The sequence below is a fragment of the Halichoeres trimaculatus genome, unplaced genomic scaffold (assembly GCF_033239565.1).
Source record: "Halichoeres trimaculatus isolate MK-OKI-2021-1 unplaced genomic scaffold, fHalTri1.1 fHalTri1_scaffold_17, whole genome shotgun sequence".
Taxonomy (NCBI): Eukaryota; Metazoa; Chordata; class Actinopteri; order Labriformes; family Labridae; genus Halichoeres; species Halichoeres trimaculatus.
Window position 1 is genome coordinate 29,262,418 of NW_027437195.1, and position 21,253 is coordinate 29,283,670.

General features: G+C 42.9%; 1 protein-coding gene across 2 annotated transcripts in view; it reads left to right on the forward strand.

The window, feature by feature from the left end:
- Positions 1 to 21,253, forward strand: part of LOC141806456 (protein jagged-2-like) — an 84,635-nt gene that overhangs the window by 58,062 nt on the left and 5,320 nt on the right. For both annotated transcript variants that reach the window (XM_074692005.1, XM_074692006.1), the window contains 15 exons: positions 829 to 875; positions 1,369 to 1,542; positions 1,637 to 1,787; positions 3,917 to 4,081; positions 4,463 to 4,576; positions 6,556 to 6,669; positions 7,066 to 7,179; positions 7,349 to 7,465; positions 9,395 to 9,422; positions 13,122 to 13,207; positions 13,637 to 13,750; positions 13,979 to 14,094; positions 14,179 to 14,442; positions 16,587 to 16,718; positions 20,050 to 20,209. In XM_074692005.1, coding sequence (XP_074548106.1) covers positions 829 to 875; positions 1,369 to 1,542; positions 1,637 to 1,787; positions 3,917 to 4,081; positions 4,463 to 4,576; positions 6,556 to 6,669; positions 7,066 to 7,179; positions 7,349 to 7,465; positions 9,395 to 9,422; positions 13,122 to 13,207; positions 13,637 to 13,750; positions 13,979 to 14,094; positions 14,179 to 14,442; positions 16,587 to 16,718; positions 20,050 to 20,209 — 1,896 coding nt within the window. The remainder of the gene's footprint in view (positions 1 to 828; positions 876 to 1,368; positions 1,543 to 1,636; positions 1,788 to 3,916; positions 4,082 to 4,462; positions 4,577 to 6,555; positions 6,670 to 7,065; positions 7,180 to 7,348; positions 7,466 to 9,394; positions 9,423 to 13,121; positions 13,208 to 13,636; positions 13,751 to 13,978; positions 14,095 to 14,178; positions 14,443 to 16,586; positions 16,719 to 20,049; positions 20,210 to 21,253) is intronic.

The following is a 21,253-nucleotide window of genomic DNA, read 5'->3' on the forward strand; positions in this document are numbered from 1 at the left end:
CTATCAAAACAAAATGCTAATTTGCTCAAATTTACTGTTCAGTCTTGTTTATAATTAATTTTCAGATAGCATGCTAATGCTATTAAAAACAATTTCTGGAATAATCTATCGCATTTTTGTGATACTAGCTAAACAACAACTCAAATTAGCTACTTAGTCCAACCATAAATTGATTGATGCTACAGATCTGTGACAGTTGTTAGCATGCTAATGCTAAAAAAAAGACCTTAAAGAGTGCTATATTTTGTGTGCTACCATAATAATATCTTCATTCATATGTTACCTGTTTTAATGTTTACAATCTTGTGAAACGAACAGGGTCTTAACATATTTTAGCTTCCCTAATGCTAATGCTAGAGGCAAAATCTATGAAAACGCTTTAAAAAAGCAGAATTTTGGTTTAATTTTCCAATTTGGCAATTCTAAACAAAATACCTCAATAATAAATCATGATAGACATGAACTGAATCATGCTAGTGAAACAGAAGCTAGCTAGCAAAGAGGCTTCTTCCCTCTTTCTCCCCCTGTAAGAAGCTCCCACACCCTGGCCTAACTCTCCTAAGCTCCAAGACTAAAACTGACTTCACCCCGGCTCCTGTGAACCTTTCAGAGAACACCTAGAGGGTTAGTTCAGACTCCAGAGTCTGGTGTCATTGCATGTCCTAACCGCACCTCTCAGTCTGACGTTTCACCTAACATGGATCTCTCTGCTTCGGTTGAATCCACCGCTCTCCCGTAGCTGCTGCATGCTCCCGCACCGACGCATGTTCCAATCCTCCCAATTTGTCAAAGCGGAGTCTCATTGTTCTGTGTTTGCTTCCTCCTCAGACGTGAACAGCTGCCACGGTCAGTGTCAGAACGGAGGGACCTGCAAGGTAAGATTAAGAAATGATGAATGTGTGGGTTTTTACAGCTTTGACGAACACTGAGGTCTTTGTTGAGTTCAGCTTTCTTTTTTTTAACATGACATATTAATAGGGATGGAACGAAATTATTGCTGAGCATCAAAGTACCTGTCAGAGCATAAAAGAATAAGCTCAAGGGTATTATGGTTGTGAAACATCAGCAACATGTTCTGCCTGATGTTTTCTTTCAGTCTTACATTAATGAATGGGAACAGAATGAAACAAAGAAGAGTTGGCGACTTCTCAACATCTTTGCATGAATGTTTGAAACCAAACTTTGTCAAAAAAGCTGTTGAAACCCATCATGAATCTAAAAGTTGATCCTGAATTTTCTATTTTTGACTCATTATCATGGTTCTGCTTGGCTTCTCTTAAGCTATTCGAAGAAAAATAATCAATGGGAAGCTTTATGGCGTAAACTCCTTCATCAAAGTGACTGTGACCTCCTGTTTTTCCTTCCCAGGAGGTGGCCAGAGGCTACCAGTGCGTCTGTCAGGCGGGCTTCGTTGGCCGTCACTGTGAGATTCAGAGAAACCGCTGTGCAAGCAGCCCGTGCAGGAACGGCGGACGCTGCCACGCCCTGCTGGACGGCTTCATGTGTGAATGCCTGCAGGGCTTTGCTGGCACCACTTGTGAGGTGGGAACGGTTGGATCCTGCTTTGCACATACGCCTGGGCTCTGTTTAATCCGGATCTAGAGTGAGACCTCTACTGTCTGTTTTTCCTCTACAGGTGCAGAATGACCCGTGCAGTCCCAACCCGTGTCACAACAAGGCGCAATGCCACAGCCTGATGGGAGATTTCTACTGCAGTTGCCCGGACGACTACGAAGGCAAGACCTGCTCAGAGCTCAAAGACCACTGCAAGACCAACAGGTGTCAAGGTAACATATCCCATCAAGGATTTTCTTTTGGTTACACAGACTTACCTCAAAACGCGGGGAAACTCGTTCCTTAGGACCATGCATCTGCAAAGGTGTGTTGTTGGGTTGCACCCATGAATCATTGCCGAATCTTCTCTGATGATCCCAAACACCTTGTTCTTCCATCGACTCTTGTTTGGTGGATCATCATTGGGTCGTCCACTTGGGACTCCCATGTCATGACCCCGTCTTCACTCTGGAGGTGGTATTACCTCTCACTCCAGATGGTGCTGCAACTTGGTTTGGCTGAACACTGGTTTCAAGTTGCCCTATTCCAAGGGCTCTATCCAGACCAGTAAAAGAAGGCGTGCCCACTCTTGGAGTAGACACCTTCCGACCAATGTAGCAAGGCTCATGCTAACAGGTCCTGCCAGTCAAATGCAAACCAAGGACCAGGAGCTCAAAAGAAGAGTCACTCATACCCCTTTTCCACCAAGCCAGTTCGCAGTTGGTTCAAGTGCGAACTGGTTAAAAACCTTTTGCTTTTCCAAAAACGGGTGCTGGCCTTAACTTACTTTCTTCTTCTGTTGTTCAAGGTCAAAGGTCAAAGGTTTCTTTATCTATAAGACGAAGAGAAGGAGTGCTAACCTGGACTCAGCAGAGTTAGTTTGAGGTGCTCTTTGGAAAGGGATTGAAAAGGTCCTTGAAACAAAAAGAAGAGACTCCAAGGCACTCTCTTGATACTATTAAAATGCCTTTATTATGTCAGCATGGTCATGTGGACCTCAAAAACAAACTTCAACGCGTTTCGGCATCAAGCCAAGGTTTGTATGACTTCCTGATGAAGGCTTGACGCTGAAATGCGTCGAAGTTTGTTTTTAAGGTCCACATGACCATGCCGACATAATAAAGGCATTTTAATAGTATCAAGAGAGTGCCTTGGAGTCTCTTCTTCTTGTTTCAAGTTTCTTTATACCTTGCGGTAAATTTGGTTTGCAGGCAGGAACTCAGCAAATCCAGACAAGACACACAGATAAACAACAATACAACAATCAAATACAATATTAAAAAAATGCCAGTCGTTAAGAGCCATGAAGTCACATAAAACCTCTCCAATCTCTCTCACTTACCCCAAACTTGTCTTTTAAAAAATGCTGCTCTTCCGTGTTCTTACTTTGGTTGGTCAATAATCCTGCCCCCACCCCCTGACGTAACCCCATAGCTAGCAACCGGTGCTTAGTCTGTCTAGTCTGAAAACCAAAGAAGTGGCCCTGAACCAGCTCGGTGGAAAAGGGGTATAACAGGGCCTGTATGCACGTTCAGTCATTAAACAAACGGGACCGTTAGTCCCAACTTTGTATTATGGAATGGTCCGTTTGGCAGCGTTAGCAGCATGCACGACTGCAAGTAATCGGGCAGTTAACTAATTACACCATGAAAGAGATCAAGAAAAGCATTTTTCAGCTGGAGAAATTGAGATCTTATTACAGGAATACACATGGACGAACAGCCGTTATTAGTGAGCCAATCAGGTAAACAAAGAGAAAGAGAAAGTTTGGCAATTTTGATCTAAAGCTGTTTATGAAGCAAAGAGTGAATGAAACTTTTAAAACCGATGGCAGTGAGCCTCGCCGGTTTGAGACTTTGATTGTCTCCCTCATCTTTTCACTCAAAAATGACGTTTTCTAAATCTAAATTAGCTTTATGGCTACACATCCTTACCTTTCCAAAGGATTGTCCACTGTCTTTGCATGTTTCGACTTAAATGCTAACACATTGCGCAATGTCCGCCTTTAAAAAGCCGAACAGGCGCTGCAATCCTACTGTTAGCGCCTGTAATGGTGGGGTACAAATGGTCCGTTTTCCCAACTTATGGCTGGTCATTCATACGGGCCCTGGTGTTTGGCATTTTAAGAGACGATTTGGCAACTTTCTCATGGGCACATACTCGGTCCACAAATACATGACCCTTACAAATAAGGCTTGGTTTAAAACCTCATCAAACAGGCTCTCCTATTGTTTAAGAGCAAGAAATAATCCACCAAACACACATTTCTTTAAATCTGTGCTAAGTTTATTTGACCAAATTTGGAAAAAGACACAGATATCCTGTCTTTCTTTGACTAATTCTCTCTTTTATTCACCCAAAGTGATTGACAGCTGCACAGTTGCCGTTGCAACCAACGACACCCAAAAGCGGGTGTGGCACATCTCCTCCAACGTCTGCGGCCCCCACGGTCGTTGCATCAGCCTCCCTGCCGGGAACTTCAGCTGCTCCTGCGAGCCGGGATTCACTGGCACCTACTGCCATGAGAGTGAGTGGTTATTAGCTGTACAAACAACACACGGACTATATTTATCATCAGTTACCCTCACTGAGAAGCACATGATTCTTACGGTAATGCAGAGTCTAGTTTCACCAATCATCACTCTCTTAGTTTAGTCTGAACTTGAAACTCAAAAAGGAAATCCTGAGGAAGGGAAGGAGCAGAAGAAATCAAACAGAGAGCTTGTTGTCTGCAGCAGAATCCTTTCATGTCTAATTAGACTGCACTTCCTCACATGCAATTTGACTTTTATCAAGATAATCCAACAGATTCCTTTATTTTCTGTAATTCTAAGAAGCAGAAGCATCTTGGGAATCGAATGATTTTCTTAAGAATAAAGGAGTTAACAGTTTATCACTTTGCCTGCAGATATAAACGACTGTGCGTCATCACCCTGTAAGAACGGGGGCACATGCATCGATGGTATCAACTCCTTCCAGTGTTTCTGTCCAGACGGCTGGGAGGGCAGTCTGTGCGATGCTGGTGAGTGTACGCACCCAAAAAATGTGAGCAACAGCAAAGGTGCACAAGGTTTAGGTAAGAAGCAGAGTCATGCAGCCTGTGAGTCACGCCTGGTCTTTGGGAGACACTTCGTGAGAGGCAGAGGGTGATGATCAGTCTGAGAATCTGAGAGAGGACAGAGACAATGATGGGTTTGTGTTTGAGATACAGAAGAATGCAGTGAATGAAACAGCTGACTGATCTGAGAGCTGTTTTGTAACCACGACTTCCTGAAGCTGCTGAAATCTGTCGGTGTGCACATTTGCAGATGACACTGTTCCTTATATTAGTATTAAGGGCCCACTCATTTCCTCATTACCGTATTACCCTGAGTATAAGTCGCACTTATTTTTATAGTTTGGATGATCCTGCGACTTAGAGTCAGGTGTGACTTATATTAAATTCACATGAGGAATATTGATGAGGAAACATCTCCACGGCCCCCAACAGCTACCGTTGTTTAGCGCCCAGGAACAGGGTTGGAAAAAATGTACTCCCATCTTCTTCACTCTCCATTTTAACAGTTTTTGGGAATTTGAGTCAGAAACTGAAGTCAAAACTCCAGTATCTTTTTAAAAGTGAGCAAAGTAAGAACAGGGCATGCAGAGAAAAGAAACCGAAACTTAACTATGGTCACAGATATGAGGTGCTGTAGGAAAAATATTTCAACCTCTCTGTGGAAATAGTGTAAACACCTGGTAAACAGTCTGGAGCAAATATGTTTTTTTCCTTTTCACGATTTTTTTTTTGACTGATGCAACTTACACTTCAGAGAATACAGTACATTTAATATAACAAGTCTACAGGTCAAGCTAGCAGCTAGCTATACACCGGCTCAACCAGACAGCCGCAACCCAACTGTGTCACCACTTTTCATATCTAGACATCTCAACCTGCACCATGCTTCTGGAGTTTGTGCTTGTTTACATCTGGGTAGTAAGGGTGGCAGTAGCCTAGTCCATTGGGACTTGGCTTTGTAACTGGAGCCTTAATTTGACCCCCCAGTACGTGCTGAAAAACTCACTAGAATCAGCACACACTTCACATTCAGCCAAAAATTTGAAATGATAAAAGAATTGACCTCCAACATCCCATAATTTGCTCTCTAGCGCCACCTAGGTACACAAAAACAGCTCTCATTGGCAGTAGGAATGTCGTAGAGAGATCAAACCAACATCAAAGTGTTCGTCTCATTGAGACCCAAACATTAAATGCTGACACCCCTGACCTATTTCAAACAGGAAACCGACGATTTGCCTTTCAAAATAAAATCTGGCCACATTTTTGGACCTTTTTCAAAAATGACCTTCTCCTAGGCCATAAATGGTATCAGCTTGAAATTTGCTGAGATGACAGAGTGGACCCTGCTTTACAAAATCTGTGTAGGAATTTATCGTTTCTCAAACGGTTTTCGAATGACAAGCCCTCAAAGTCGGTGAACCCCAAAGAAGCCCTTTCAGGTCCCCCTATTAGAATGAATGGGAGATATGGATCCAGCTCCACACAAGCTGCTACAGTTTGGCCTCTACACAAGAAAGTAAAAGTGGTACAGCTTTGAAAATAACATGGATGGATTTGTTTTGAAAATGCTAAAAATCAACCTGCATATTGATAAAGTAAAGATTCTAAAGACTTCTGTAAAAGGAGTTGAAACGAGGGGAGTAGAAGGTTTTAGATCCTGGTTCCTTGTGACAAAAACAGCTTTTCTGACGTATTTCGTTTGGTATTTGTTATAATTTCCTCAAATTTTGTCAAAAGATTCTGAGTTTCCACAAATAGCATACCTCTTACTTGGTCATCACTTGCTTTACTGAAGTCGTCCCAGGTCGATCTCGATGATCAGGTTTTCCTGCCTGTCTCTGAATTTTGCCGAACTCTCAATCCAAGTGTGTGATCAAATATGAAATGAGTAATCTGTAGCTGAAGTAACTTCCCTGACTAATTCTTTGACTTTTTTCCAGACGTGAATGAGTGCAACAGAAACCCCTGTCAGAACGGAGGCCAATGTGTCGATCTGTTTAACGACTTCTACTGCAACTGCGTCGACAACTGGAAAGGGAAAACCTGCCACTCACGTAAGAAAATACCTCTCCGTGTGGTGGAGATTTTTCGTTTTTATGACTCCAAGCTGTGCGGGGACAAATTGTGATTGTGTGCTCATGAAACGGTTTAAAGTTGTTTTGATGTGCCAGGTATTCAAAAGGACAAAAACTCAGGTAGAGGTTACAAAACTCATGAATGGCCTCTTTGTCTCCAGTTTCCATGTTCTCCAACATGTCAGGTCTTATATTCTTTAACTACCCCAGCCTCTTAATCTTAGTGAAGCATGATGCCCTCGCTGGCTGCTGTGCTGGCTTGTTTTACTCTCTGACAGCTCCTCTGAACTCAGCTTTACAGCTTCAGTAATCGCTGTTCGGCTCTGGCACACAGTCAAGTGTTTGAAATCTTTTTCCCATGCTTCCTCGGTGCAGGTGAGAGCCAGTGCGACTCCACTACCTGCAGTAATGGAGGGACGTGTTACGACCACGGAGACTCTTTCCTGTGCAGCTGCCCCTCAGGCTGGGGTGGCAGCACCTGCAACACAGGTCAGGCCCTCCCTGCACTCTAATTACACTCTTATGGCTCTGCTAATAATAGTGTAATAAAACAATGTGAGGTTACGCTTTTACGACCCGTCAGACCTGTGACCACAGGCCAGAGACGAGCCGTTGATGTGGAGCGTTTGGTAAAAGAGGATCTTTCTCTTTCTTTCAGCCAAGAACAGCACATGTGACCTGGGCCCGTGCGAGAACAGCGGGACATGCGTCGGAGGAGGCGACGGCTTCACCTGCATCTGCAAGGACGGCTGGGAGGGACCTACCTGTGCACAGAGTACGTCACAGCTGGAGCTTTTTCCCATGTTTATCTTCACACTGAGGGAGATGAGAAAATCTGATATTCACAGTTTGAGAGCGTTCACGTGAAGAACAAGTCCAGACAGATGCATGCCTGCTGTGTGGTAGTATAATCTTAAAGAAAACGTTGCACCATTAGTCCATTAGGAGGCATTAATCACAGCAAACAGGGTAATTCTGCTGACGTTAGCTCAGTATTATTTATGTAAAGATTCACCTTTAGGCTGGGAAAGAGGAGTCTGCAGGAACTCCTTTTTCCTGGATCAATCTGGTCTCTCCTGCAGACTGATTTTTATCCAGTCTGACCTTGTTTTAGCATGCAGAAAGATTTTTTTATTGTGCTGTGATGTGAAACTGAAAGAGCTACACATCTGCACAAAACCGCACATTGCTGGTTTAGGAAGGATTAAACAAGCGCTTCACAATTAACTTGCTAAGTGCAATCCCAAGTGCAAGCAAAATCCATTGCAAGCAGTCATGTAAGTGCACAAAAAGCAGTGTTTTGTGACTTAAAGCGATGGTCCACGATCTGAAACCCAGTTTGGCTGATGAGACACATTTGAAAAACGCAGCCTCACTCACCCCTCCCCTCCGTGTTCCAAGATCCCGCCCCCCAGCTTGTATCGCCCTTCTTCGCCTCTTAACAACACGCCCCCTCCAACAGAGCAAGAAGCGGCAGAAAATGTAACAAACAAAGTCATTACCTGTTCAACAGAAACTCAGCTGTCTCGGCCTCAGTCTTCAGTCCCAAATCCCTCTGCAGCTTTTTCCACCGGTCGTACATTTCTCCAATATTTAGTCTCTGTGGGCACCTGTATCGCTCATAATTCTTCCTTGCTTCAACCTTTTCCTTGAAACTTTTTCGTTTTCTTCCCTTCCCTGTGGAGGGTGACAGTAACAGCTTCCTGGTTCGGTCTTATTCGGCTCCATGACGCTTCAGTAACTGAGCAGCTAGCTGACGTGACAGGGGTAGTGGGGAAGGACGACGTGGGACCATGGGCATGACGGTGCCGAGCAGGGGAGACAGGGTATTGGATGGACTTGCGGACCAATCCGAAATGAGGGAAATGGTGGTTCAGATTGGTCAATTATTAAGCCGTTTTGCAGCTGCTGTACTGAATGGATTTTTTTTGTTCTTTTTGGTTTTTATATTGTGTAGATCGGACCATCAGACCATCACGGTGTTAATAAAAATTACCTAGCTTCAAATCGTAGATTTAGATTAGTTAATTACACCGCAAATTAACGGGTTATAAAAATTAATGCAGATAAGTCTGGATCCCAAACCCGCGAGGCGTTCAAAGACGCACTTGTTTTCAAATGTCTAGCATTTACAAACCGTTTGTCCTACACGGAAAAAGTGTTTTTCTCGTCAGATTTTCAAATTTCCAACGGTCCCTGAATGTATCACACCTGACCTCAGCAACATGCTGTTTGTGAGCGCACTTACCAATGAATAGCATTCATTGTTTCTCTTGTTTTTCTTGGGGGGTAAGTGGTCTTTGGTCTGTAGAAATATAAAGAAATACGGTTGAAATGAACGCAGAGCAGGGACTGAAGGCTTTGTCCGCAACCGTGAATGACGCTGAGCATAAATGGGCCTGAAACAAACTGAAACTAAACCAAAGCTTTAAAAAAAGTATTAAAAACTTAACAGGCTACTACAGAGCACTGAAAACTGTTTAATTTTTATCAGATGTATTTTGAAAATTCATTTCTAACAATCTCAGATTCAAATTGTCCAAAATAATCTGAACTTTGAATGTCACCAAATCAGATTTTCGTTCTGGTTTTTCTGATATGAGACTGATTAAATACTCTGAACGCTCACAAACAAGATGACTTTAGGTCTTTTTTAAGTTTCAGGAACTAAACTCTGAAATCTTTTCTCTTTCCTGTCTCACAGATGTCGATGACTGCAACCCACACCCCTGGTAAGTCTGTTTCTGTTCACTGAAAGATTAAGTTGATGTGATGTTTTCAGCGCTGGTTTTAAAGAAGTTGAAGTGTTTTTTTAAAATGGTGAATTGTTGAGCAGGACGGTGAAGAATCTCCTCAGATTGAACAGTTTTCCTCTGATTTCTAACAGTTTGTCACCTCTTTGCGCTTTGAAAACCACTTCTTCCTCTTATGTAACGAGTCAAACTCGACCCGACTTGATCTCAGGAATCAATCCTGCAGCCTCAGATCGTGAAGCCGCTTTGATCCTCACCTTCGCTGGGATCGGACGCTCGCTGAGTTTGCATTTGCATATTTTCTGAGTCACTCTGGATCAGCTCCAGGAACTTGAGATGCATTGTTTCGATACGAGCAGCTACAGGGTTTCCCAGCGACTCCCACGCTCCGCTCTCATCCTGCAAATCTGATTTTATGCTTCGGATTTTCCCATAAACCGTGTGGGTGTGTGAGTGTGAGTGCAGGTGTGTGTGTACCTTGGGTTGTGCTGTGTGGGATGGTGTGTGTTGGTTTGGTCTGACGTTGTGAGTGTGTGTTTGGATCAGAGGAGGTTTGCAGCCTCGTTGGTGTCAGAATTTTCACTTCAAGCATCATTTTGGAGGAAGAGCCACAAAATGTCTCACTGAATCCGAGCAGGGACTACCAGAAGCTCCCCTGGACAAAAGCGCCCCCCTTCCTCCCTGCTCCACAATGACTGACAGGTGGATTAGCCCTGGTTTGGGTTTTGGGAGAAGGGGGGCAGGAGGGTGTGAAGAAACCCCGCCTCCCGCCATTCACCGGCCTGGACCTGGGGGTGTTTGTGAGAAGTGGAGGTGTTTGTGGGGCTGACGGCTCAGTATGTGGTCAGCGGGGATTTACATATGAAGTCTGGACATTGATCTGGGATCAGCTCCGGCCTGCTGACCCTCAGAGGGCTCTGAGCTCTGCGGGAAAAAAGAAAAAGACTCGGTTTGTTTGTGGCTCTGAGGGGACAACGTGAGACCGTAAGCGCCGCAGTTTCTGACCTCAGGTGGTTAACGCGGCTTCACAGATATTTGAGGAGCGGGGGACGGCGTCTGCAGGGAGCTCCGGTTTGAAGCTTGCAGCTGTGTTGACTCTTGTTTTGCAAAAAATTTGTAAAAAATTTAAACCTTATCAAGTGTTTTTGTCTAATTTTCTGTTAAAAAAAAAAAAAAAGTTTTTTTTAGGCTTAAATGAGGTCTGAATTGCTTGTAACATTCAAAAATCTGCATCAAGCAAATTTTTCTTATTCAATTTGCAGATTTTTTTACTCTTTAAAAACACTTCAGACCTCATTTTCATCTTTAAATAACTTAAAAAAGACATTTTTCTGGACTGATGAGTTACACATGGCTTATATCAAGTGTAATTGGACAATTTTTACTTAAAATAAGACAAAAAAAATCTATTTTTGCTGTGTGGTTATGAATTAAAGCCACACTATCCGATTTCTACATTTTCCCGCCAATGAAACCAGTAGTTAAGGAATTTTATTTAAAGTCATGTGACATGTTTCAGGTCACCAAGAGAAACAGAAAAGAAAAGAATTGGCTCAGAAAATGCTGTCAAACTAGATATAATCATCTTGATTTATTTTTATTATGATGTAACTTCTTTGATGATGACAGGGTGAACTCTGTTTGAAAACAGTTATAACCTAGAAGAATTAGAGTTAAACTTGTGCAGCTTTTCTGACAAGATCAGACACTTGATAGTCTCATTTGAGTATTTTAGGGCAGCACGGTGGGGCAGTAGTGAGTCTTCATTGCCAGTCCAGGGTGTACCTTGCCTCTTGCTGGCTGTTTACACGACTGTTTCATCTGAAAACGCTAAAACGCTGTGAAAAAAATCTGCGTTTACATGGAAACACTGATGGACTGAAAATGCTGTAGTACGCATGCCAGGCCTGTAGGTGGGGCTATAACTGTCTTGTCCAGAAGCAGCTCCTCTGAAGTAGAGTTGAGCTGATCATCTGGTGTATTGGGGGATACCATTGACTGTAAAAAAAAAAAATGGACATCCGTTTGCTCGGCTCCACAAAAACTGCTCCCCCTGGTGGCTGGCTGCAGTATAGGTTTAAAAATCCATCTCCCCAGTCATTCCAGATGGGCTGTGGTCAACCTTTAAAAAATTAATACACCTGGTAGAAATGTTTCTCACGTCTGATTGTTGTGGTGATTTGAAGATATCATTTGGCTGCTTTGTATTCAGATCCTCTATTTTCTGGAGAGTTTTGTTTTCATTAGTTATAAGAGGTTAAAAACGAGGTTTTATGTCACGTTTAATGATGATTGACAGCTGACGTTCTTGTTTATTTTTTCGGGGTATTGTAAAATATGTCGGGAGGCAGAGTCAAGAAGTGATTAGACTCTCGAAAGAAAAAGAAAATTATTAGTTTTGTCACCCAGCTCCACTCAGATTCGTAGATGCGCAGATTCTGGCTCCAAACTGCTACAATGGTGGCGCCTGAGACAGCGGTATTTTGGCTTCAAAACCGTTGTCCGCTCTATATACAGTCTATGTTGAATACTAAGAGCAGAAGTGGAGCAAAAGATGAACATTTTGTTAAAGACAGTCAGAAGATTCAGCAGATTGAGAAACACAAGCACAACACGGTAGTTTGCGACGATAATAACAACAGGACTGTTGTCCTGTTGAATGCGCGTGCGAGGCGGAGTGTGACGTCAGGAAAATCCCACTCTGGAGGTCGTTTTCAAAAGTTTGCGTTTAAGGTTGGCTGAAATGCTGTTCCCGTGTAAGCACGAAGCTGAAACACAACAAAATGTTTGCGTTTCACCCTAAAACCGTTGTCGTGTAAACGTCCCCTCAGACTCCAGCCGCCTGAAACCCTGAACCAGAGAAGCGGTAGAAGATAAATGAATGGATTTTTATTTAAGCCTCAATAAGGGGTGCAACTGCTAGCAACACCACAAGTTGATGTAACAACAGAGCTGTCAGCTTAAAGCCTTGTTTTTTTCTCTCTGGTGTTTGAGGACGTGGTCACGCTGGCGAACTGTTTTACAACCGACCATGAACTGACTTTACATAAGTCAAAAAGTCTCTAAAGACAAAACTCTTATTTCAGCTTCTGTCTCTTTAAGGCTCCCCACTCCACAAACCCCCTTCTCTCTGATTGGTCGGCCCAGAATACACACTCTTTTCTTTCCTTTCCTCTTTTTTTGGCTGTTTTTGGGCTTTGATGCCTTTAATCAGATCAGAGCGGACGGTGGATCGAGCAGAAACAGGGCGAGAGGAACCACCGGGCAATCTGCGCTCCAGGATACCCCCTCTTTAAAGTTTTTTCATGACCTTCTCGTAATTTGCAGCAGTCACTGGAAAATGTTTTTCCTGCTCTCTTTTGACAATTGACTGGAGTTGGTCCAACAGGTGACGCCGTCAGATCAGCTGATACCGACCCTTAAATCAGCTGTAGCTTTTTTAAGCGGCATAAAATCAGATGTGAACACAGTCAGCTTCCTCATGTTGTGACCTGGTTTCCATGGAAACATCGAGAGTTTCATGAGACTGATTCAGTTCACCTGTCGCTCAGTCACCTGTTTGTTGATTAAAAGTTTCCTTGGAGCCCACCTGTGTGAAGAAAAGTGTTTTTCCCTCAGGCAAGAAAAGTGAAGATGAGTGATGAACTCATGTTTCTCCGTCTTTCTCTTTTCCTGCAGCTACAACGGCGGCCTCTGCGTCGACGGCGTGAACTGGTTCCGCTGCGAATGCGCCCCAGGATTCGCCGGCCCAGACTGCCGCATCAGTAAGTCCCTGGGAACCGGAGGGAGGCGTGTGGAGGGGTCAGGTGGGCGGTGGGGTCAGGGGTGAAAGGTCGCAGCGGGGGAGTGTGAGCCCATTGTTTCAGGGCGACAGATTAGGAAGCCTTTTAGGAAGACGGTCTTAACCTCTCCCCCTCGGCGCTGAGCCGGGGTCAGGGCTGAGGTGCGTCAGACGGGTCAGTGGGCTCTCCCGCGGCCCTCTGGGAGAAATCTCTCTTTTCAGGAGCGGAGTGTGATCCGAGCGAAGCCTTTGTGCAGAGACGGATTCTCTGAGATCCTCCGCTCAAACTCTCAAAGCTGCGCTTCTTTCTCAGCTTAGGAAGGAGAAACACTCCAAGCAGACACAAAAGATGCTCCAAAGCAGATTATTTTGTCCGTCAGCGCGATTTTAAAACCCTGACGCTCTTTCACAGACATCGATGAGTGCCAGTCGTCTCCCTGCGCCGAGGGCTCGACCTGCATGGACGAAATCAACGGCTACCGCTGCGTTTGTCCTCCGGGATACGCTGGAGCGCGCTGCCAGAAGTGTGAGTACATTGTTTGTGTCATTGCTCCTTTAATTTGTTAAACAGAAGAAAGTCATGAGGTTTAAACAGATGTCAGCTCGTTAAATGATATTTTAAATGAGTGGACGACAGAAGTTTTGATGTGATTACAGAAACATGTTTCAATAAAAGCTGTAAAATAAGAAGTCCAGATGCATTGTGGGAAGTTTTGTTGGGAAATGGAAAGGCTGACACTTTCCTCCTCTCCAGTTATCGGTCTGGGAAAGTCGTGCCGTCACGACGGGCTGCAGTTTCCTCACGGCAGCCGCTGGGAGGAGGACTGCAACGCCTGCCAGTGCGTCAACGGATTCGTCCGCTGCTCCAAGGTGAGTCTGGCGTGACAGATTGTGGCGAGTTTGCACATGGCGGCTGGTCTGAGAGGTGTAAACGAATCCTTCTTCCTCCTCCAGGTGCGCTGTGGTCGCCGGCCCTGCCTCCTCCCCAAAGCTCTGCCTCCTCCAGCGGACCCAAACCCTCCGCCCTGCCCCGGCGGCCACGAGTGTGTGGAGCATCAGTTCCTCACCTGCTTCTCTCCGCCGTGTCATCAGTGGGGTGTGTGTTCGACGCCGGACCCCCCGACGCCGCTGCACACTCAGTGCGAGCCCAACAGCGGTTACCTTGACAACAGCTGCGCCAGAATCACGCTCATCTTCAAGAAGGACAAAGTGCCGCAGGTGAGTCACCGTACACCACTTTATTTGGACGTTTTCTGCCTTTGAGCAAGGCACATGGAGCTGAGCTTCTCCCTGACCCTTTGAGGAAACTCTGAGTTTACAGAGTTTTATTCTTCCGTTTCTTTGGGTCATAAAACACATAAAAGCTTTAAAAGAGGAAAACATAAAAACACTCAGGACTATTTTTAAAGTCTGACGACAGCCTCTCTGTGATTCTCATATCACGTATCAAAGCTGACTTTTAATCCTGAGGGTGTTGGACAGATGCAAATTTCCAGACACACCCTTTTTTTATCAGCGCTGATAAACATTTGACTAGAGTTAAAAAAAGCTAAACCCAGCTGCTGCTGCTGTTTGGCTGCCACACAACACGAATAACACGCACAGTGCCCCCTAGTTTCTTGGAGGTGAATCTGTTCAGAGGATCTGCTGAATCTTGAACAATCTTTAAAGACTCAAATAATATCTTTTCTCTGACTGTGTAAACACCAAAACTACCTTAGAAGAGTGGACTCTCTTCTTTTATGTCGCTTCATGTTTTTGATCCAAAAAACAGACAAATCGTATATTTTTTTGATCGCGTTCATCTCAGGCTCTCTATCCTTTGATCCTCTCCATGATCTTCTCACGATGGCGCCACTCTTTCTCTCTGAACTACCTTGACACATCCTCAGTTAGAGTGTGAGCCGCCTGAACTTTTCTGACTTGCAGCGTCTCGCATCTTCTCCTAATATCCATGCTGAGCTCTCATCCAAAGAGCACACCGCTCTCACCCACAGTAGTTTACGAGCAGGATTTTGATTGACAAGCTCTTCAAGACCTCGCTAAAAAATTTATTTCTATAGACACAGGAAACAGTTGTAATCAAATTGACACCTAAAGACCCTAATGGCAACGAACACAGATATTTTAATATTGGCCAGTTGGAAAAATGTAGAGTTATAAATCTTCCCTTTTTCATTTATTTATTTGATTAGTCATGCTCTACAGTTTTGTAAAGTCCTAGAATTCAAATTCCTTATTTGGTGGTTAAGCAGATATGAGATTAAAACGTGATTAATTCGATTAATTAATTACAAATTAATTAGATAATTTTTTTTAATCACCTGACAGCACTAGTTGCGATGTATGTAACCAACCTTTAGTTTGAGGGGACGCTAGGGATGGGTACAGAATTAGGTACTTTGAAAACTGTCAAAAGTACCAGGTACCGATTCACGTCAAATCAAAAGGTACCATGTTAAGGTACCTAAACGCATCCTTGTGACTGTGAGGGAGTGGAAGAGTAGGAGATTTTCCATGCTGGACATGAACACAGCATTACAAAGTTATATATTGAAGAATAAATGTGTTAGAATTAAAAAATATATATTTCATGATATTTTTTACCACTTACAACCAAGGTACTGGGCATAGGTACCGTATCATTTCAAATGTGAAAGGTTCCCATACTGAGGGGACGCTCCAGACTCCTTTTTATAAACCCCGCCCCTCCACAGCTGGAGTAACGCCTCATCACAGGAACCAAACACTCACTGTTTGTGTTTGTACGCTGGCGTACCTCGCTGATAAATCCAACAAAGAAGAAAAATGCAACACAGTTGTGTTCGGAACCGTAGTTTCACTCGCTTCGTGGCGCCGTTTTCCAAACGGAAAGAACGTTTATGCTGCTTTGTCGCACAGGGAGTGATGGGGACTGCCGTGAGTCACCAGCTTTAAGATCTGCACTGTGTTTTCTGTTATTCTTTTATCTTCTTTTATGTCTGCATTATTTTCTTCTTACTCTTATTTAAAAAGTTCAGATTTGTGATTTCCCTAAAAACAGGAAGTTAATGAAAACAAAGGAAAGAGTTTGCTTTGAGAGTCTGAATGACCCAAATTCATCACTTTTTTTACTATTCAAAAATGATTGAATTAAAATCAGGAGTGGATAAAATACAGTCAGTCCCCATCCCCACCCAACACCCCCCCTGGAGCAGATCCTCATCAGGTTTTATGAATGAAACGAATCCGCTGATCTAAGACCTGAGCCCCCGTGTCTCTGCTGGGCCTAGCTTCAGACCACCTGGATCTGACTGAAGAGGAACTAGACTCACCTTTTGTTTGTGTGTATGTGTGTGTGTGTGTGTGTGTGTGTGTGGCAGGGCACCACAGTCGAGAACATCTGCTCCGAGCTCAGGTACCTCCCCGTGACTCAGACGCTGGCGGAGGAGCGAGGGCTGCTCATCCTCTGCGATCTGTCCTACACCAACAGCGACGCCGTGGAGGTGGCGATGGTGAGTGTAACGTCCAGCTCCACAAACACACACCTGTAGCTTCATCAGCTGCCTCCTCCTCCTCCTCTTCCTCTTTTATTGACTCGGTCTTAATTTGTCTCCTCGAACGTTTCTTTTTCTCTGAGCTCCTTCTGCTCTATTTTCTGTTTCCTCCCTCTGTGTTTGAAGAAGAAACAGGAGGGAGAGGCGTTTGAAGCAACATCTGGATGAGATTTAGTTTTTCTGCGGGGACACCTTGCTGATCTCCGTCCTCCTCTTCGCCTCCTTTCTCATGCCCTGGAAACTTTACCTCTCCTGTTTTCTTTTCTCTTTCTATTTGTTGCCGTCTTTTCCAGCCCTCTCCCTCTGCTCTCCTTTGTTACCCTCCTCACCCCTCCTCCCCCCCGGCCACCCAGACTCAGGGGAAATCAGTCACTTCGGGCTCTAAGCTCTTAATGGAGGAAGGATTACTTCACGCTCCTCTGATGTTTGCAGCCTCGCATTGAGCGACACATACAGGAAAAGGAGTGGCCAACCTGACATCCACCCAATCCCCACAATAAGACTTTCATAAAAACACCCACTCCCACTCGCTGTGGACTTTTTGTTTGTTTCTGCAAAATGTCAGCGCTGGTTTTATGGATGTGGGTGAAATCTTTATAATGTCAACGAGCCATCCAGTCCACTCGGTTTGTTCTCTGCTGAAGGCTCAGGGCGTGTTTGTGAACCCCTGACGCCGATCAGCGGGAACGAGTGGTTCAGCATGTTACAGAAATAACGAGGTTTGTCTTTGTGGAGCGTTCTCTGATGCTTTACTGTGATTCGCTGAGGCTGGGATGGGTCAGAGAGGAGGAATCGAGCAGGAAATTACACTTTAACAGGAAGAAACTTGTCGTCAGTCTCTTGAAAAAGAAAAAAAATCTTGATAATTTTATTGCAGTTAAACCGTGTTTGACACATGTGGCTCTTTGCCTTTCAGTGTGCAGCTCTTCGATCCATTCCTTAAAAACATATATATTGCTATGAGTTGTGGTGCGCTGATCAATCTAAAATATTGATATATTGATGCCTACGTTGGGATCAGTATTGATCAATACTTGGGTGATGAGATTTATACTTAAGTTTCGGTTTCTCTTCTCTATATGTGCTCATAGCTATCTATCTAGATAGATAGATAGATAGATAGATAGATAGATAGATAGATAGATAGATAGATAGATAGATAGATAGATAGATAGATAGAAATGTATTGATTTTCATTTTATGTCATTTTGTTATTGTGTGAGAGGAGATTTTTTTTGTAAGACCACGTGTGTGATGTGGCTCTTTGTAGTACCACAGTAATTTTTGTGGCTCTTGGTCTCTGGCTGGTTGGCCACCCCTGCTCTACACCAAGGGTCTTCAACCTGCGACTCTGGAGCCAAAAAAAGTACTTTTCAATAAATATTGAAAATATATTATTGAAATTAAAAAAAATATTTTGCAAATCTGGAAGAAAATACAGATTCTAATTCTGTGGGTGGATTAATTAAACTGCCAATATGCTATCTTAATATATGGGCTTGATATTTGGCGAGACATTAGCAAACAACAAAAAGTGATGAACTGAGCGATACAATCAGTATGATATTCAATTTGAGACATCTTTAAAAAATGTTGAAGTTTTTTGAACTTTTTTTTAATTCAAGAATTTTTAAAAGTTTTGCCAATTTTTGGAGACATTTTTGCAAATTTTGGCAATTATTTTTTTATATTTTTATATTTTTTAAATTTCATTTTTTTGCAATTTTTCAAAAATAAAATTTTATTTGCAATTTTTTTAGGAACAGCACAGATCTTTGCACATCTATTTTTTGGGCAGGTGAAAACAAAAGAGTCCAAATTAAACAAATGAAAACAAACAAACAAAAAAAATAATAAATGGAGATGGTCTATTACCATGGAAACCGCACAGCGCAGGACTGGCGTGGTTACGGTTAGGGCTCAGCATTTCAACATTCAGCATTTGCTGCCTCCTACCCCAAGTTTAATTTATTTTATATCAATATAACCCTTATATGTGTTGACTTATCTCTTAAATTTAACAGTAACTTCCTTAAAAGTGCAATAAACCTAAAAAATGAAAATCATTTATGTTTTTTTTTTTATATTTGAAAATACAGAAATTTTATACCTATATCAGTCGAAGTTGTAAATGTAAAAAAGTTGCAAAACATCCTTTAGAAGCACAAAAAATTTATTTTGAGGCTGTTGATAATTGTTTTATTAAAATAAAGTTGATTTGGTATCTGTAAAAAAAAAAATCAGGAAAAAATTATATAATTATATATATATATATATATATATATATATATATATATATATATATATATATATATATATATATATATATATATATATAATTATTATATAATTCAATTAAATATTAAATAAAATTTAACATCATCAAAACAAATAATTTAAAATAGTGCAATCAAATTTCTTAGTGTTTCAGATGTTTATAAACATGTGTTGAACGTACAAAAACATGGTCATTGATATAAAGTGCATTTTAAAAATAAGTGAAAATCATTTTGTATTTTTTTACAATGTAAATGTTTGAAATGTTAGAGTAAAAAACAGTGACTAAGAATGATCGATCCATCTTATCTGGTTTCATTTGGTCGGTTTGATCAAAATCAGGCCAAAAACAAACAAACCAGTTGTAGCTTTGTCCGCTATGTTAAGGCTAACAGGTGCGTGATAAAATAAATAGACACAGATTTGCTTTAAAGAAAATAGTCACTGACTCAAACTTCTCCAAAGCTTCATCCCTCTCCTGTAATCAAAAAGCTGCTTGGCGCCATGGTTACAGGTCTATGGACTGCAGAGGTCCGCCTGTCAATCACCTCGGGGGCGGGGTCAGAGGTGTGTGAATGAGCTGCTGATTTCTTTGGGGGAAGAAAAGAGGAGTGTTTGTCCCGGGCCGGGCAGGGAGCACAGCTGGCCTGTTCTCTATTGTTTGTCCTAATTGAACTGCACAGCACACAGCTAATCCCCCCCCACCTCCTCACCCCTCCTCTCACCTCAATGCTCTCACCCTCAGCACCTTATTAGGCAATTAACTCCACCCTCTGTGGGCCCAGCAGGAGGGTCTGCAGCCTGCCAGATGTTGGGATGAGAATCTCTTTTATTCTGACGGATGAATGTTTTTTCTGTCCTGAATCGCCTCGAGCCGCTTCGACCATTTGGCCGATGTGAACTTCTTTTCTTTCTCTGCAGCTTCAGGTCCCTCCAGGTTTCAGATTCAGACCAGCGTTTAGTGTAAAAGCAGATCAAACTCACCCCTCTTCTCTTCTTCTCTGTTCTTTAGTCCTTCGAGCAGGACGGGCGGTCCAAGGACAGCGACCGAGGACAGATCCAGAAGGCAGCGAGCACCATCATCGGCGCCCTTTCCAAACGCCACAACAGCACCGTGATGCTGGCTGTGGTGGAGGTCAAAGTGGAGACGCAGGTGGAGTCGCCGCCTGTTGGTGAGTCACATGCTCCTAGTCTATGATTTAAAGGTGGATCGCTCTGCTTGTGAAAGACGCCTGGTGCTCCCAGCCCAGCACGGCTCCAAATCACTAGCCAGACTCTTCTCCTCTGTTGTTTCCAAATGATGAATGAATTACTGAACTCTAACGATCCGCAGTAGGGATGCAGGAAATATCGGTATCAGCTGATGTTGGTCAATATTTTTTTTAGCATATCAGTATCGGCCAATATTTACTTCAGAGCATCTTGAATGATCTTTCAAGACCCAAATAATCTTGTTTTCTTTGACTATGTAAACACCAAAACCTAAGAAGAGTGGACTCTCTTCTTTTATGTCTCTCTTCCTGTTTTTGATCCAAAAAAACAGACAAAATGCACTTTTTTTTATCTTTTACCAATATTGATATCAGTAAATGTTGGTTATCGACCATAACAACGAAGTGATAAGAGCTACAACACAGAGATCTGTGTTTTTCTCTGCTGAAAACTACTTCTGTGATTAATTTTGTAGTGATGGTGGACACTGGAGCCTAACTGTCAGACAGAAAAAGGACAGAAGAGCAGAAGAAAGATAAACAGGAGAGAGATAGAGCACGAGCTAAAGGCTAAAACACAGGTTGAATGCTAAAACAGGAGATAAAAGCTAAACAACAAGCTAAAGGCTAAAACATGAGTAAAAGGCTAAAATATGAGCTAAAAGCTAAACAGCAAGCTAAAGGCTAAAGCACTGGCTAAAGGCTAAAACATGAGCTAAGGGCTAAAACACATGCTAAATTACTGGCTTAAAGCTAAAAACAAGCAAAATGCTAAAACAGAAAGTAAAGGCTAAAACAGGAGCTAGAGGCTAAACAACAAGCTTAACGCTAAACAACAAGCTTAAAGGCTAAAACATGTGCTAAATTCTAAGCAACAAGTTAAAGGCTAAAACATGACCTAAGGGCTAAAACACATGCTAAATTACTGGCTTAAGGCTAAAAACAAGCTTAAGGCTAAAACACAAAGTGAAGGCTAAAACAGGAGCTAAAAGCTAAGCAACAAGC